This window comes from Neltuma alba, unplaced genomic scaffold (genome assembly GCF_004799145.2).
Source record: "Neltuma alba isolate B1F8T4 unplaced genomic scaffold, ASM479914v2 tig00005505_pilon, whole genome shotgun sequence".
NCBI classification, from domain to species: domain Eukaryota; kingdom Viridiplantae; phylum Streptophyta; class Magnoliopsida; order Fabales; family Fabaceae; genus Neltuma; species Neltuma alba.
This window is the reverse complement of record NW_021634135.1, coordinates 76204-91968: the sequence shown is the minus strand read 5'-3', so window position 1 is coordinate 91968 and position 15765 is coordinate 76204. Positions and strand designations below refer to the sequence as shown.

Genomic DNA, 15765 nt, shown 5'->3' with positions numbered 1-15765 from the left:
GTGCTCTGTTTATTGTCACTTTATAATCTGATTGCTGTCTGATGGTAATGATGGTGGCCCTAATCTTACAACCGGGTCTACAATTAATTCTGGTGGTTGCCCAGACAAAGGCAGATTACTTACCATCCCAGGTGAAGAGAAAACCGTACATTCACTAGCTTCGGTCTGTTTGATGTCACACTGCATAATCTGATTGCTGTCTGATGGTAATGATGGTGGCCCTAATCTTACACCGGGTCTACGATTGTAATTATCAGTGCTGTGCATCCAGGCATCTGCATTCTGAGGTAAATCATATATGGCTTCATTGTTGTTCTGAGAACCAGAAAAGGCACCATTCATGTCAAAATCAGGGTGTAGGAATCTTCTGCTATCCATTTTAGAGTGATCAGTACTAAATGGAGGAACAATTCCCCTCTTTGATTCACCAGCAAGATTGATTCCAAAGAGTTTAGTATTGATTCCCGCATTAGTGTTGCTTCTAGAATTAGAAGTCGTATGTCTTTCCTCAAGCTTTTCAGGAGAATTCAATGAAACTGCACCTTGGTTAGGGCTAAACATAGGCATTCCAAAATTCAAACCAAGGGGAGGCTGACTAATATTACCATCCATTGATTTTGCAATAGGCTTGAGGACTTGTGGTCTTCCACCTGAACCATTTCCAACAATTGCAGCTTTTCTACCACTGTCAAGCCTCTCAGAACTATTTAGATTGAAGGGAGCATGTTGATATAAAAATCCTGAATTTGGTCTATGTAAGAGTGATTGATGATCTCCTTCATGTAGGTAACGATGCATATGAAAATTGCTAGGGTTATTGATCTGGGAGGAATTAGTCATTAAGTTCCCCCACTTGGCACTATTTCCCTGTTATGAGACCGAGATACTGAAGGCACATTATCATTATGTCGACAGTCACTACCAACCCCATCAATGTTAGCAGAATCGTTGGTCAATAAATTACACCCTTGTTCTGGATTCCTTTGTGGCAGAGAAGTAGAAGCTTGTAGCTTGTCCTCCTCGTTCAAATTGTCCATTGCCATTACTTGGGCAATTCAGCTTTGAAAAGGAAGACACATCACAGAGACAAAAATCATCAGTGTTTTTTTTTTTTTTTTGCAAAAAAAAATCATCAGTATTTTAAAAAGTAAACATTAGAATGAAACTCAAACAAATTGAAGGCAACGAATGTTGAGGCGCAATAAAGATATTGGAAGAATACAGAAAAAGATTAAATTAGTCACATCTCTATTAAGTCTGTTATACACCGAAATGCAAGTTGCGAGCTTGAAGAATCAGCAAAGATACTTCTATTCTTCTTTACAAGCATACAGAAAAATCATCTAGTTATTATGAAACTTTTTTTTTAATTTTAAACCCACAAAACTCTTAGTGTATGTTTTCAACTTTGTATGATCCTCACCACTACAATCAAGGACGCCCGAAAGCAGAGAAAGAAACTTAAGAGATAAAAGCATCAGTTTGCCATTACAAAATCTATGCCCGAACTCTTGCAAGAAAGAACGAACACAAGAAACAACCCCATGCCATGTTGCATTCTAATATAGATATATGCATTGGAGAAGAAGAAAGTTCAAAACCCAGAAATTGAAGAGCATGAGCAATGGTAATGCGTGTGAACGCACGCATTATCGAGAAGCGAAAAAAAGAAAGAAAGAAAAGTGGTTCATGACGAAACAAAAAAAGTGATTGAAACTCAAGAAACACCCGATCTAGAAGATTCAGAAGAAAGCAAAAAACCCTCAAGAGAATAAGGGAAGAAATCCAAGAATGCGAAGAAGCTGACATTAGAAACGAAATAAAGATAAATTCAAAACACAGAAATGCCGGACTGGAGTCGGTATTGACGCGAAAAATCAATCGTGAGAGCTTGGAATAATCCGAGAAACCCAAAAACGACGCTACTCACATTGAAATTGAAGAGAATTTTGCGTTAAGAGAACAAAGAGAAAGGAGTACAGAAAGGCAATGGAATCGAAGAGAAGGAAGTAGAAGTAGTTACCACACCTGAGGCTACTCGGAGCAGAAAATCCAGCTCCCGAGGAAGAAGAGAGCGAAGGCAATATTTGGGGCTTTTTGAATGTCATAAAGGGCTGGATGTGGGGTCTACTGGCTTCACACATCGCGCCACGTTTTACAGAGCGTGTAACGCTTCGGGAGGTGAGCTCCAAATGACGTGGCAACATGTGCATGACATACTAAAAAAATAAATAAATAAATTCCATTAAAAAATAAATCCTTAAAAAAAAGTTTTTTTACCGTCAATAAATCCTGAAAATTTACAATGAGGCTTATAGGCACATTGCTGTGATTTTAAACTTTTATAACAAACAAAAAAAGCTTCCCAAAACCTAGCGTTCCAAAATAAAAAAATTTTAGAGTAAATTTGCACGTTAACCCAAAAATAAATTATATAGCACAAAATATTAATTCACAAAAAATGTAATTTTATGGCCATCTGAATAAGGCAACTTAAAACACATATAATAACACATATAATAAAGATTTATTTTTTATAGATTTTTCATCGCTTGGATATATATATCATTTGTTTTTTTTTTATGTTTATATTTTACTACACACGTTTTTGCATGGATTATATGAATTTGAAGTGAGTCAAACTGTAAATGACTTAGGAATAGTATAATTTGATAAAATTTTTGTATTTATGATAATGGATATGATGGACGATTGCAATGTATAGAGTTTCCAGATAACTTGTTGATGGGAAATTAGGAAATTTATTTCATGATTTTTTTTATTTTTTATTTTTTTTATGGTTTGCTATGACCTATGAGGCTTTAATAGATTGTTTACTATTTTATGTTCTTGTTTACTTGAAGCTTAAGTTAGGGTTTTTTATTTTAATTTTCATTTAGGTTTTATTTTAGGTAAAAGTATACTTTAAATTCCTTAACTGTATACAAGATTTTAATTTGATCTTTTAATAATTATGGTTATTTTGAAAATTAAACTTGATATATTAGTATTTGAGAATGGTTTGTCAACATTCAAAATTTCAATATCATCATTTTTTGTTAAAAAATTTTAAATTAAATTATAAAAACATACTTTTTAAAATTAAAAGATCAAATTAAAATATTATAGAAAGTTAAAGGACAAATAATATACTTTAGCTTTTATTTTATTTATGTTTGAGTCATTATTATTTTAATGATCGTACTTAAGTCTTTATAAATTATAGACATTTTTGATAAATTATTATTTTTAATAAATTTGTGCCACATTAGTTCTTTCATCTTATCATCTGTGTTTCTTCCATTTTTACCTCCTTCCTTCTTTCCCTTTATCTTGCATAAAACGCATTGTATCTAATTTATAGACTTTAACATATTATACATTTTTATTTGATTATTAATTTCCAATATTGGTAAACAATTATTATTTTAAGAGTTAATATAAATTTTTAATCCTTCAAGTTTGTCATCAATTTAGTTTTAGTCCCTTAACTTTTAAATCATAGGTTTTGATCCTTCAACAAGCAAAATGGTCCAAATTTTAATTGAATTATGACGATTAATGATAAAACTTTGAGAGATAACACTAATAAAAAAAAATTTAAAGGACCAAAAATTATATTATTTCTTATTTTAAAAAGGCTAAAAATTTTATCTGTAAATATATGATTTGGTGAAGTGCAGAGGTTTAAGTCCCAAAAAAAAAAAAAGCCCACACGGCACAGGCTTTGGGAGATGAGGTAAATTAAATAAATAAATTATTTGTTTATTTTTTTGTTAAAATTAAAACAACTTCCATTATATCACACGACATAAGCATTTAACATATTAGCATACTAAAATAGAGAAGCATGAATAACACAGAGTGAAATGGAAAAAATGGGCAAGTAATAAGGAGACGATGTCCTCATAAAGTAGTTGTAAGCTCTCATACTTACAAGCCGGTGACTAGTCAGGTGAACTGTGAAAGGCTAATAAGATGAAATAAATATATTAAGCACATATTTACACCAATCAGATTTTCATGGACCTTTTCTTTCTGAATAAGCATAGCGTTATGGGAGAATAACTAAAAAAAACTGAAAATTACAAATACCAAATCAGGTAATACAACTTTATTCGGTATTGATGAGTCTGAATTTACAAATGATAATAAATTTTTATTGACGGAATATTTGACATTTATAAAATTTCAGCTTTTTTTTTTGTCATTGTCCCTAGTGTTATTTGTGCAGCTATATTTTTTTAAAAAAAATACTTTCACTAACCACCAAGCACTTGGATCAACGGGTAAGGGGTTATTCCAGTTTAACCAAAGGTCACAGGCTTGATCCTTTGGGTATGCAGCAGTGCAAGTGGTAGGGTAGCCGCCCATATGGGTTCTCAAATTCCCGATCTGATTAGTCTGGTTTGTAATTTCCTGAAGAAAAAAAAACTTTCAAAAATCAAAAAAATTAATCCATACTTTTTGAACCCAAGATGTAAATACTAAGTTACTCCTCTGGTCCTATTTATAAATCATTTCTAACATGTAAAAACCTTAAACTTTATTAACTCTAATTTAAAATTTAACAATTTTTCAAATTTACCCTATGTAATATGCATCATATCTCATATAAACAAACTTAACACAATAATAAATGAAGGGTAAAATTATATATCCATATAAAAAATTTCTTTCAATATCCTGTTAATAAGACTAAAACATATTTTTTTTCTTTATCTTATAAATAGGACCGGAAGAGTAATATTTTACAAAGAATAGAATCCGCGATGTCTTCCTTTTGAAGCATCCATGCCCCTAACCCCAAGGCCTTTGGCCGACTCCGAGGCTTTTTTGTCTAATTGTGTTGCCATCTTCCATTTTCAAACCAATAGTCGAAAAAACTCTCTCGCTTTGCTAAACAACCCATGCCAAGCCACTGTATAAAACGTCTAAACTTCAAAGAAAGAAGCTACAATAAATTAACGTTTTATCTCACCAATTTGCAATATTCCTTCCTTCCTGAGCACATCAGATCGTCAGCCTGAGATCCAAAGCCATTCTCATCAGCTGCTAGCCAGCTGTGTGGATGGGAGTTTCATTTGCTTGAGGTGTTTTCTGGGAAACACTTGTGCAAGTCCATCATCACTTTTATTGCTTGCAACACTTCCATTATGGCCGCCGACCGCCGTCAAGTTAGCTCCGGTCGGTAATGATACAATTAGTGCTTGTGCTGGTGCAGGGGCTAACTCCTCCGCTGCTGCAACCGTGGTCCACGGCGGTGCCACCTCCGTTGAATTCCCTGCAGATTGGAAAGAGAGAGAGAGAGAGAGGAAGAAAGAAAGAAACTTTCAGGTATGGATGACATATATGTGAGCCTGCAAGAGAAATATAGCAAATTCTTGAAGGCCGGTGGACATGTTTACCATATAAATCAAAGTCTGGCTTTGAATTCTCTGACAAGAGAACAAGTGTGGGAGTGATGATTGTGAGAAAAGCCCAGAAGATGAATATTGGAATTAAGGTTCTTTCACTCATTTGTTGGAATAATAATGAGAAGTAAAGGACTGAACTTTGTGGGGCATGTAAGACAAGAATCCGGTGGTTCGCAGAGAGGAGAGATGGGGAAGATGATTTTCTTAGCTGGCCATGTTTAAACAACATTTGTATAATACAATGTAAAACTTAGTATCCCATTCGATAATTATGTAATTATTATTATTATTATAATTATTATTATTATTATTATTACATGCAGAGTCAGGGTTTAACAACTAAAAGCTGGCCATTTGTTTTCGCAGTTGTGGGGTGCTTGTTATTAGTAGACACCGCTGGTTTAATTGGACCAATTCTTCAACGGAGAATCTCCCCATGCAGCCAAAAAATGAAAAGAAAGCAAACTTTATAAAAGTACGATTAGGGTTAAAAGATCTAAAGAAGAAACATTGTTTTCAAATACTAACTCCGATCATTAATATAAGCGCTCATTTTAATTTTATTTTTATCCTAAATGTAAAACCCTAAACCACTTTGTCTGTTATATTTATTTATTTTTTCAAAATAGTCCTTGTAATAATAATAATAATTCTAACCAATCCACTTGATTAGCAAGAATATTTTAAGAAAAATAAAATCTATTTATTAAAAATAACTAACTTAACTAATTTTTTTAATCTACTTAAATTAGTCAATTAATTTTTATATTAAGAGCCGGAGGTGGTATGTGATGACAAAATAGGCTGTTTTGACATAGAAAAGTGATGTGGGGTTTTGACTCTTTGTTTCTTCCTAATTTTCAGGAGGAAGACTTTAAATACTTATTATATATTCTTAAATAAAAAACCAATAATAAAATAAAACATTGCCTGTATATATTGAAAATTCATGTCAATTATTTTGTTTATTTTATTGTATGTGTATATTATTATTATTATTATTATTATTATTATTATTATTATGCATAAGCTCAGTCTCTCCAAATTACTTTGGACTTAAGATTTAATCTCTATCGGACTAGAAGTGTAACGGTTAAAACATTGATTCATTACCCACCTCTTTTGTTTTGTGTGGTTAAATTTGATATCTAACTCCACTGTTACAACATTACCTAGAACATCAGGCCCATATATTTAATTTCTGAAGATCCAAATTCAATGTCAACCGCATCAGGATGCATGCAAATCGCACGAACATTTTAGAGGAATACTTCTATTTCTTCTATCCTCTTTTTACCTTATCCTGCCAGCAAACAAGTAAACATTCCAATATCCAAACCCTATACAAGTCCAAAAGCTTGAACTTCATAACTCCCTTCTCAATCAAGACACAGCCAGGATATTTGGACACACAAAGAAACATAGGCAGATAAGTCTTTCAAAAAGTAAGTCTTGGAATCACAATTCAGAGTCCATCAATTAACAAACCATCTATTACTTCTTACGAATGATTGACCTACATATATACTAAAACTTCTAAAGACCCACAACCTAAACTGATTTCCTGTCCGGACATACGGAGCTTCAAAGTTTCAGTCCCTGGAATGGCTCACTTCTTCCCTGAGTACCTCTGTCAGGAATAAACAAAAAAGGATTCACTCAATTAGGAAGACTAAAGATGATCAGATAGAAATCAAGTCAGGGTTGCCTATGGTTAAAAATGCCAAAAAGCCAGAGCTCTCACCTGCTTTCCGATGCTGAAAGGGACATACTTGTACTTAATCATGTGCATAATTTGGCGCTTCATTGTGAGGATGAAGAGGACAACCCAATAGCAGAGAAGTATGGGCCAGAAAACAGGGACATCAAGCACAGATATGAATGTCATAAGAAAGCCAATGCAGAAAGCCTTCGTTATGGCATACCTGGTACATGAATTAATTCAAAATCAACACAACATATCAGAGTCTTCCATTCAAAAATATTGTTGCAGAAGTTCAATTTAATAAAAGCAAGTGACCTATCACCCCCACCATAAAAGACTAGTGACAAGGGGACAATTACTGAATCCACTCAAGCTTCCAAAAAGCTTCCCACTAAATAAACTCTAAATAAATACTCCTCCGGTCCTAATTATAAGACCCAATTGACTTATTTGAGGAGATTAAGGAAGTAAGTTAAGTTGGTTATTTATAATAAATAAGTGTTGTCATTCCTAAAATATCCTTGCTAATTAAGTATATTGGCTAAAACTATCATTATTAGAAGGATTATCTTGGAAAAAAATGCATAAATATAAGAGACAAAATGGATTGGGTCTTATAATTAGGACCAAATAAAAAGTCAAATTGGGTCTTATAATAAGGACCGGAGGAGTATATCATTATGTATATAACATAAAGGCTAATGCATTATTCACAAGTCATAGACCATGTAACACATTGCTCAGACTCCATACCATACACGAAAATAAGTTTAGTCGTTCTTTTATAACAAGATTACTTAAAGAAACCTTTAATATATAGGTATAAAAAACCTTTTGGTCGGCAAACTTATCTTTAGGTCCGAGAACTAGAAGCTTGTTTACCAAAGACAAATGAATCTAAAGAAGCTAATTACAAGTACCGAAAAGTTTCTTCTATTTATTAAGAAAAAAGATATAAGCACAAAGAATCTGAAGTGATTGCTTTAAACTGTATGCTTATGAACATCCAAGACCGTCTCAGTGTGTCAGAACTTAAAATAGACTCCTCAATGACTGACAATAATGTCCAACATGCACGGGTGAATATATGTCAAGCCTACATAGGTAGATAACTAATAATAAGATGAATGATTAATCATGTCCAGCCTTCTCTGTTATCTTTACAAATAGAAACTCCACAGCTAGTTTGCATGCCACACATTTTAGAAATAAGTGAAAGGGAAACCTTATGATAATAGGAATCCTCTACTCTAGACAATGGAGAAGGTTGTGAAGGGAGAACTCATTTTCAATATGGTAATAATTTATTGTCCTATAACCACCCGGAGGTATGGATTGAGCATTTCGCATACGCTAAGCACAAATTTCTAATAATTTTCATTTCCATCGCCAACATGCTCTGATCAAATTAGCACATTTGATTCAACATGAAATGAAGCATCCCAACCCAAGGTTCAAAAATCACAACATCAATGGGAAGGGTGGAAAAAACCGTAGCCTCTTACAGCTCCTTCAACTAGCATTCAATTTCAATTACAGCCAGAGAAAGTCCCAGATCATTCTGTCCTCAGCGATTTTGATTAAAGAAGTTAGCACATACAATGAGTATGACAAATGTTTATTGGTTGCCTCTTTGTGAGCTAATTGTCCTTGTACAAATTTTTAAGTTGATTACTCTCCGGGGCCTCGCAAACTAAATGAAGCTTCCTGAAGTTTATAAATTGACATACCTTGCAAAGATTCATCATGTGATCAGCTTAAATAATAAAAAAAACTCAACTATCCTGCAAGAGTCTCATTGGTTAAACAACATAATTACCAATAAATACACCAATATTCTGAGGTACTTCATCAGAGTTCCTAGAAATGGGGACAGCATATACGTAACTAACAGAACCAACATTATCCTAAAGCATCCTCACTGCCCACTTTGCTACCCCAACGTAAGCATTAACAAAAGAACCATGCTAGCTAAAAGTTTCATAATAACTTCAGTAAGGGTCATATTAGATATTACCAGAACTTGAACTCAGGAAGGCGACGAACAAATGGCTTAAACTCATCTGAGTCCTTAGTAGGCAATGAAGCCCCGTCCAAAACTTCGAGCTCAGGATCAACTTTGGGCGACATAAAACCAATCAACAGATTCAGTATATAGATGCCTAGGCCATAGGACACAATGTAGAACCCCCGAACGTAGTAAACCCTTAATACATAAATAGCGGCCACAACAAGAGTTCCCAGCCACCTCTGAACTGTGTGAGGAGTCGAACGATCCAAATAGTACTGAAACGCCCTAGAAAAATCATTCCTCCATTGAGCAAGAGGTGCGACAACGGAGGGGATATCGCTTCCAGCTCCTTCCATGAAAAGCTAGTCTTGTAAGCTCCAGCTGTTATGTCCCACAGAAAATTTCAACGCCCTCAGAAAACCAGGATGACAAAATATTTCGCAATGCGTGTGAATCATAATCGCAATATTAATGCAATCCCGGGAAAAAAAATTTTGCTCCCTAATTAGAAAGAGTAAAGGAGGGGGGGAAACTGCGAACAAAAAAACCATACATTTTCTCAACGATTCAGCCAGAAGTATAGCCGAGTAAGCTTGAACACCACCGACAAGTTTACAGCCTTCTGCGTTCGAAACAGGGTTCAATTTTATGTAAGCCCTACAATCAATCAATCAATTTCATCAAATCCACTGGTAAGACGAATCATGATGAAGTTTACATCTTACAACAGGGGAAATAAACAAATAAGATTTCGGTAAGATTTTAGATTATTCTCGACAAAATCCGAATAGAAGTCCATCGAATGATCAATAAATGGCAGAGTGAAAGCTTCACCCTCAAAGAAATTGGAAGCAAACCAAGGTCGGTTGTTGTTGGACTTTCGATAAATGAACCAAAGGTCGTTTTCCACCAATCCATACCATTTCAGAATTTTGATGGGCTGCTTCCTTCGGGATACGGAAACGAACCGTTTTCCAGTTGAGATTCAAGACTTTGGAAAAAAATAAATTATCTCCTGTTTTAATTATAAGAACTAATTAATTAATTTAAAAAAATTAAAAAAATAAATTAAGTTAGTTATTTGTAATAAATATGTGTTTTTTTTTTAAATATTCTTGGTAATCAAGTTTATTAGTTAAAATTACTATTATTAGAAGGATTATATTAGAAAAAATAATAAATATGAGAGACAAAGTGGATTAGGGTCTTATAAGATAAAAGTCAAATAAGATCTTATATTAAAGACCAGAGGTAATACTACCTATTAAAAAGTCTTAATAATTTGTATCCAAAAAAATAATAACAATAATAATAAATACCCTAAAAATTATTAAAGACAAATCAGTGTACGTAAATTTCAAAATTTCAATTCAAACCTCTTGACCATTTTGAAATTTTTTAAATCTTGTAAAATTACACAAATACTTTTATTATTTTTCTTACAATTCTTTTAAAATACTGTCATCTCAGCATTTCTAAGCACTTCTGGCCGTCGAAACTTTGGTGACGGGTTGCTGGAGCTCTGGTGACTTTTTTTTTTCTATATTAACTACTTGTTTTAGTTATTGACTATATTTGTTTTTAACACCCTGATGACTACTCTTGTTTAGTTATTGACTATTCTAATATTACGATTGACTATTTTTATTTTTAAAATTTTGGTGACTATTCTTATTTAACTATTGACTACTCTAATTTCGTTATTGACTACTTTTGTTTCAAAAATTCAAAAAATACATTAAGTGTTGTTGGACATCTAGTGACTACTTTTTGTTTAGTTATTTACTGTTCTTGTATAGTCAATAACTATATAAAAGTAATCACATTTGAAAACAAAAGTAGTCAATAATTAAATTAAAGTAGTTAATAGTTATATGAAAGTAATCACTGAAAGTGAGGACAATGTTGTCAATTCACAATATTTTAAAATTTCAAAATAGTACAAAGGGTCTAATTTGATATTTTAAAATTCACCTGCCGTAATTTATCCTTTAGTATTTTTAAAAGAGTCTTAGTATCTTTTTACCCAAAAAAAAAAAACTCTTAATAATTAGTGAACACTGAACCACGTTGATTTTTTTCCTTTTTATATTTGTAGTATAATAAGTTAATATTATTAGGATTAATATAGAAATTTGTCCTGAATATTTTTATTTAGTTGCAAATTTATCCTGAGGGTTGAAAACAGTAGTAATATTATCCCTCTTGTTAAAATACTTATACTGAATATTAAAATAGTGAATATTAAAATAATTATATTAATAGTTAATATTTTAAAATATAAGAAATAATATTATTGTCATTTTAATTTTTTAAAATAAGTTTGTATAAAAAAATGCTTTTGAATAACTAATATTGGTAAGTAAAAATTTTTAGAATAAATTTATAATTTTTGAAGTAAATTTACACTTTAATCCATGAGAATTGACCCAGAATGTTAATTCAAATTTCATGAAATGTACCTAGCAATTTTAAAACCCCATTTTGCCCTCCCCATTATACGGAATATACTACCCTACCACTGGAACTGCGAGGAGGAGGATGCCTTCTGGTTCTTAACGCTATCCTCCATTTCCTTCTTCGATTACACATCGAGCACGCCGAACGCAAACAGAGCTTGAACTTGCAGAAGCTTGTATCTCTTTGCTACTCCACTGGTAGTCAAAAGTGGAAATTGCATATGGGAACTTTAGGGAAAGCAATATACACCATAGGATTCTGGATTCGTGAGACTGGGCAGGCTATTGATCGGCTCGGTTGTCGCCTCCAGGGCAACTACTACTTCCAAGAACAGCGTAAGCCCTTCTTTAATCCTCTCTTTCTGAGCTTGCAGATCCAATTTCCTATTCAGTTCGTTTGTGAATCGGAAAAATCTATAATCCCCCTTTCAAGGTAGATGTTTTTGGTCGATTTTATAAAAGTGCTGTCTCTTTTTTGTCAACGTAGTTTTACAAAGTTGGTAATTGGTGTCATAGATCAATGCTAGTTGAATCACATTTGGAATCGCGCTGCTGAATAGACTTTGCAGGGATGACGAGGGGTGTTCATTCTAAATATGAGATAATACCTTATCTCATGTCGTTTTGTTGAATAGTCTGTGCTTCTACTTTCTTTGTCTCCGACCACATTGAGACGTCAGTGAGAGACCGGTCATACCGAAAGCTTTTGGGCCATAATACTGAGACGAACAATTTAGTACGATGAACACATCAAGTCATCAAAGGATTGTTTCTGGCATCGGAAGTTTCCAGTCAGCAACCCTGAATGAGATTATGTGATTAATATTGATGATTGACAATAGCTTGTTTTAGTATTCCTTTCTTTTACATATCAAATTGTGGTCACAGACTTACAGTGCTTTAAAACTAAATTTGCTCATGAGAGGAGAAAGGTTTGAGGCATATCACTGTTTTCACGGACTCTGTTCACAGTTAAAACTGATCATGAGAGGAACTATCTTTGACCGCCCTTATTTTGATTTTATTGAAGAAGCCAGATTTGCTCTCTCCAGAAATTGGAATGTTTGTGTATATTTCACCCTCAGAGAATACTACTCAACTGCTGACATATTAGCTAGATTAGGACACACTAATTACGAGATTTTTTGCTCCTATGATCAACCACCACCCAGCAATGCATTATCTTTCTTAGACTCTCAAGTTTTCTTAATTTGTTAACTTGCCCTCATTTTTTTTGTTCGCATGATCACCTTTTCCTCCTCTTTTAATCATTTTTGCTTCATGAAATTGAAGGATATATGAAGAAAATGAAATGATTTGCTTTATGTGTGTGTGCACACAAACACCTCCTTTTCTGGTCTCTGTTTATGGTTTTTTTTTCCTTCACCAGTTTTTCGTTATACCATGAAACATGTAAAGTGATCTTATTCTTTCTTCTTTTTTTTTTGTTTAGTGTCTAGGCATCGAACTCTGATGAACATATTTGATAAGGCTCCTGCAGTTGATAAGGAGGCCTTTGTTGCACCAAGTGCCTCCATCATTGGAGATGTTCAAGTTGGAAGAGGGTCCTCAATTTGGTATGGATGTGTCTTGAGAGGTAAGGTTGTTTGCTTGATCAATGGAAAGTAAAAGCATTCTAAAGATTTCACGCATCAAATGCTTCTACAATCTTTTTCAATAACCTGTTGTGCACGACTTTATATGGGGTACCCTTGCTGAAAAGAGAGAAACAAAAAAGAAAAGAAAGCTTTAGCTCAGCAGCTTTCATATATTGGGAACCTGTGTATCTTTGATTATCTAATGAAAATCAAATCATGAAATTCTGTCAGGTCTATATTTTGTAGATACGCATGGTGGTAATGTTTGATGCTCACATCATGCGCAGGTGATGTGAACAGCATCAGTGTTGGAAGTGGGACTAACATACAGGATAACTCCTTGGTCCATGTGGCAAAGTCAAATTTAAGTGGGAAGGTGTTGCCAACTATTATTGGGGACAATGTTACTGTTGGTGAGTAATTTTTCTTCTGTAATGAATAATCACACTACTATATTGTAACCAGCTTTTGTGCTTTGCACTGGGTAGGTCATAGTGCAGTTTTACATGGCTGTACTGTTGAGGATGAGGCCTTTGTTGGTATGGGTGCAACACTACTTGATGGTGTCGTTGTTGAGAAAAATGCTATGGTTGCTGCTGGAGCCCTTGTGAGACAGAATACTAGGATTCCCTGCGGAGAGGTATGCTTTTAGTAATCACATCAGTTTCCTTTGTCTAAAACTTATATCCTATTCATGGAACAGAGAGAGAACTCACGCTTCTTTCTGCTTCATTGTTCTTACAATTTTTTCCCGTTTATTGTCTAGCTGACCAGCGTAATACTAACCATGTGAAGCATAACCTCCAGAAGCTAACTTTTCTATAATACAAATTGTACATCCGTTAGCGACACTCTTGTTAATATCTTTAGTAATACTCTCAAGTCATAATTGATTTGTCAAAATGCTGTTGGAATAGAGATATTGGTGGTTGAAGAACCTAATTGTTAAGTTAATTTTAATTCTAAATATAAAACCTATTTCTTATATTTATCATTTTTTTCTAAATTACCCTTATAGATACTCCCTCAACCATAATCAAGTAAGTGAGGGAGTGAGGATATTAAGAGAGATGATTATGGTGTTTTAAGAAAAATATATCATATTTCTTATAATTAACTAATTTACCTAACTTCCCTAATCTAATCAAATTAGTTAAATAGGTCTTATATTAAGGACCGGAGGAGTATCACATAAGTATATATCGTAATTGGTTAAATTGTGCTGTGACTACATTCAGCTCGATAAATTATGAAGTGGAGACCTTTCATCGATTCAAGAATCAGTCTGGTTTCAGAAATATCGTTTGGTACAATGTCATGTTTCTAATTTAACTTCCTATAAGGATTTCAATTTTAAAAGTAGATTTTCATATTCTTGTCAGCTTTGTAGAAATCATTTGGATGCCTTCTGCAGCATTATTACGAGGTTGGATAGAGTAGAAGATAGAAGCTATTTGAGTACATGATGATGTTATCCTAACAAGTGCTTGTGATTCTATTTGTAAAACAATGGTCTTTTAGACCAGAGTCATCAGTATGTGTTGTGTTAGGTCAAAGAAAGAAGTCAATATGTGTTGTGGGATGAAAAGAAATACTCAGTCATGCTTCTTTCTTTAGCACAAGCTTGCCTTTGGTGCAGGTGTGGGGAGGCAATCCGGCTAAGTTCCTGAGGAAGCTCACCGATGAAGAGATAGCATTTATCTCACAATCGGCCACCAATTATACAAACCTTGCACAGGTCCATGCAGCTGAAAATGCCAAGTCTTTTGACGAAATTGAGTTTGAAAAAGTGCTGAGGAAGAAATTTGCACGCAAAGATGAAGAGTACGATGCAATGCTTGGCGTTGTTCGTGAAGTCCCTCCAGAGCTTACTCTACCGGATAATGTTCTTCCTAATAATGCACAAAAAGCTTCTTAAAAATGAGTTCGCCTCAAAGAATGTTTCTTCCAATCACAATCTTGTAAGTGGCATCAAAGCAAGAGGGATATTCTTGTGTTTTTTTTTTTTTTTTTTTGCTCTCTGGGAATTTGTGAAAGAGGGATTATTGTCATTCTTAATAATATCAGACGTGGATTAGGCTAGACATGCATCTCCTATCCCAGTCTAGGGATAAATGGTTCCCTAATATTTCAGTTTTACTTTATACTTTGGAAACAGAAGTCCTTTATGTTTATTGCAATCCGATTCAGGTGATTATTAAATTATGAAGTTGTCGTTGAAATAAAGTGACGTTGAAATAATAGTGACTTTACTACAGTAGGGCAGGTGTATCTTAATCGTGTGTACTTGTGACTTTCATTTGGAACACCCCCCCCAAAAAAAAAGACCAAAAAAAAAGAACCACGAGTAAGGGAGTAGGTGCTAACGGTTGAGCTTATAAACGACATTTGAACCAATCTACTGATCTCTAATTGATTCCTTAGTGGGGATGAAGAAGTTTGTGAAGAATAAAATGATGTAGCGAGAGAGGGAAAGAAGAAACTGATAAATTATCAAAATCGTTGATGCGATTAACCATAGTTGATGTCAGTCTGGTGCAAAAAAAAAAAAAAACCATAGTTGATGTTAGGTTCT

General features: G+C 33.8%; 3 protein-coding genes across 4 annotated transcripts; 1 reads left to right on the top strand and 2 right to left on the bottom strand.

Annotated features, from left to right (window-relative positions):
- Nucleotides 1–4823: 4823 nt before the first annotated feature.
- Nucleotides 4824–5520, bottom strand: LOC114747888 (uncharacterized). The gene is made up of 2 exons (XM_028936233.1): nucleotides 5409–5520; nucleotides 4824–5284 (listed from the first exon to the last, which is right to left on the bottom strand). The coding sequence occupies exons 1-2, from the start codon at nucleotides 5518–5520 to the stop codon at nucleotides 5049–5051; spliced, it is 348 nt and encodes a 115-aa protein (XP_028792066.1). The 3' UTR covers nucleotides 4824–5048.
- Nucleotides 5521–6998: 1478 nt separating this feature from the next.
- Nucleotides 6999–10037, bottom strand: LOC114747893 (protein RER1B-like). 2 transcript variants are annotated; one of them, XM_028936237.1, is made up of 5 exons: nucleotides 9968–10037; nucleotides 9687–9790; nucleotides 9140–9514; nucleotides 7162–7342; nucleotides 6999–7047 (listed from the first exon to the last, which is right to left on the bottom strand). In XM_028936237.1, the coding sequence occupies exons 3-5, from the start codon at nucleotides 9487–9489 to the stop codon at nucleotides 7027–7029; spliced, it is 552 nt and encodes a 183-aa protein (XP_028792070.1). In that variant the 5' UTR covers nucleotides 9490–9514; nucleotides 9687–9790; nucleotides 9968–10037; the 3' UTR covers nucleotides 6999–7026. The 2 variants fall into 2 exon arrangements, with proteins under 2 accessions (XP_028792070.1, XP_028792069.1); XM_028936236.1 differs by lacking the exon at nucleotides 9968–10037 and having other exon boundaries at nucleotides 9687–9953.
- Nucleotides 10038–11670: 1633 nt separating this feature from the next.
- Nucleotides 11671–15347, top strand: LOC114747892 (gamma carbonic anhydrase 1, mitochondrial-like). The gene is made up of 5 exons (XM_028936235.1): nucleotides 11671–11928; nucleotides 13046–13189; nucleotides 13478–13603; nucleotides 13679–13830; nucleotides 14830–15347. The coding sequence occupies exons 1-5, from the start codon at nucleotides 11814–11816 to the stop codon at nucleotides 15106–15108; spliced, it is 816 nt and encodes a 271-aa protein (XP_028792068.1). The 5' UTR covers nucleotides 11671–11813; the 3' UTR covers nucleotides 15109–15347.
- Nucleotides 15348–15765: the final 418 nt, after the last annotated feature.

Excerpts from the sequence above, each read along its gene's own strand:
- LOC114747892 (XM_028936235.1), top strand. The coding sequence starts at position 11,814 with ATGGGAACTTTAGGGAAAGCAATATACACCATAGGATTCTGGATTCGT. Across the intron at positions 13,190-13,477 it reads GTATGGATGTGTCTTGAGAG|GTGATGTGAACAGCATCAGT; the intron begins GTAAGGTTGTTT and ends CATCATGCGCAG. Across the intron at positions 13,831-14,829 it reads CTAGGATTCCCTGCGGAGAG|GTGTGGGGAGGCAATCCGGC; the intron begins GTATGCTTTTAG and ends CCTTTGGTGCAG.
- LOC114747888 (XM_028936233.1), bottom strand. The coding sequence starts at position 5,520 with ATGAGTGAAAGAACCTTAATTCCAATATTCATCTTCTGGGCTTTTCTC. Across the intron at positions 5,285-5,408 it reads GCCAGACTTTGATTTATATG|GGAATTCAACGGAGGTGGCA; the intron begins GTAAACATGTCC and ends TCCAATCTGCAG.
- LOC114747893 (XM_028936237.1), bottom strand. The coding sequence starts at position 9,489 with ATGGAAGGAGCTGGAAGCGATATCCCCTCCGTTGTCGCACCTCTTGCT. Across the intron at positions 7,343-9,139 it reads CTTCCTGAGTTCAAGTTCTG|GTATGCCATAACGAAGGCTT; the intron begins GTAATATCTAAT and ends TTCATGTACCAG. Across the intron at positions 7,048-7,161 it reads CTTTCAGCATCGGAAAGCAG|AGGTACTCAGGGAAGAAGTG; the intron begins GTGAGAGCTCTG and ends TATTCCTGACAG.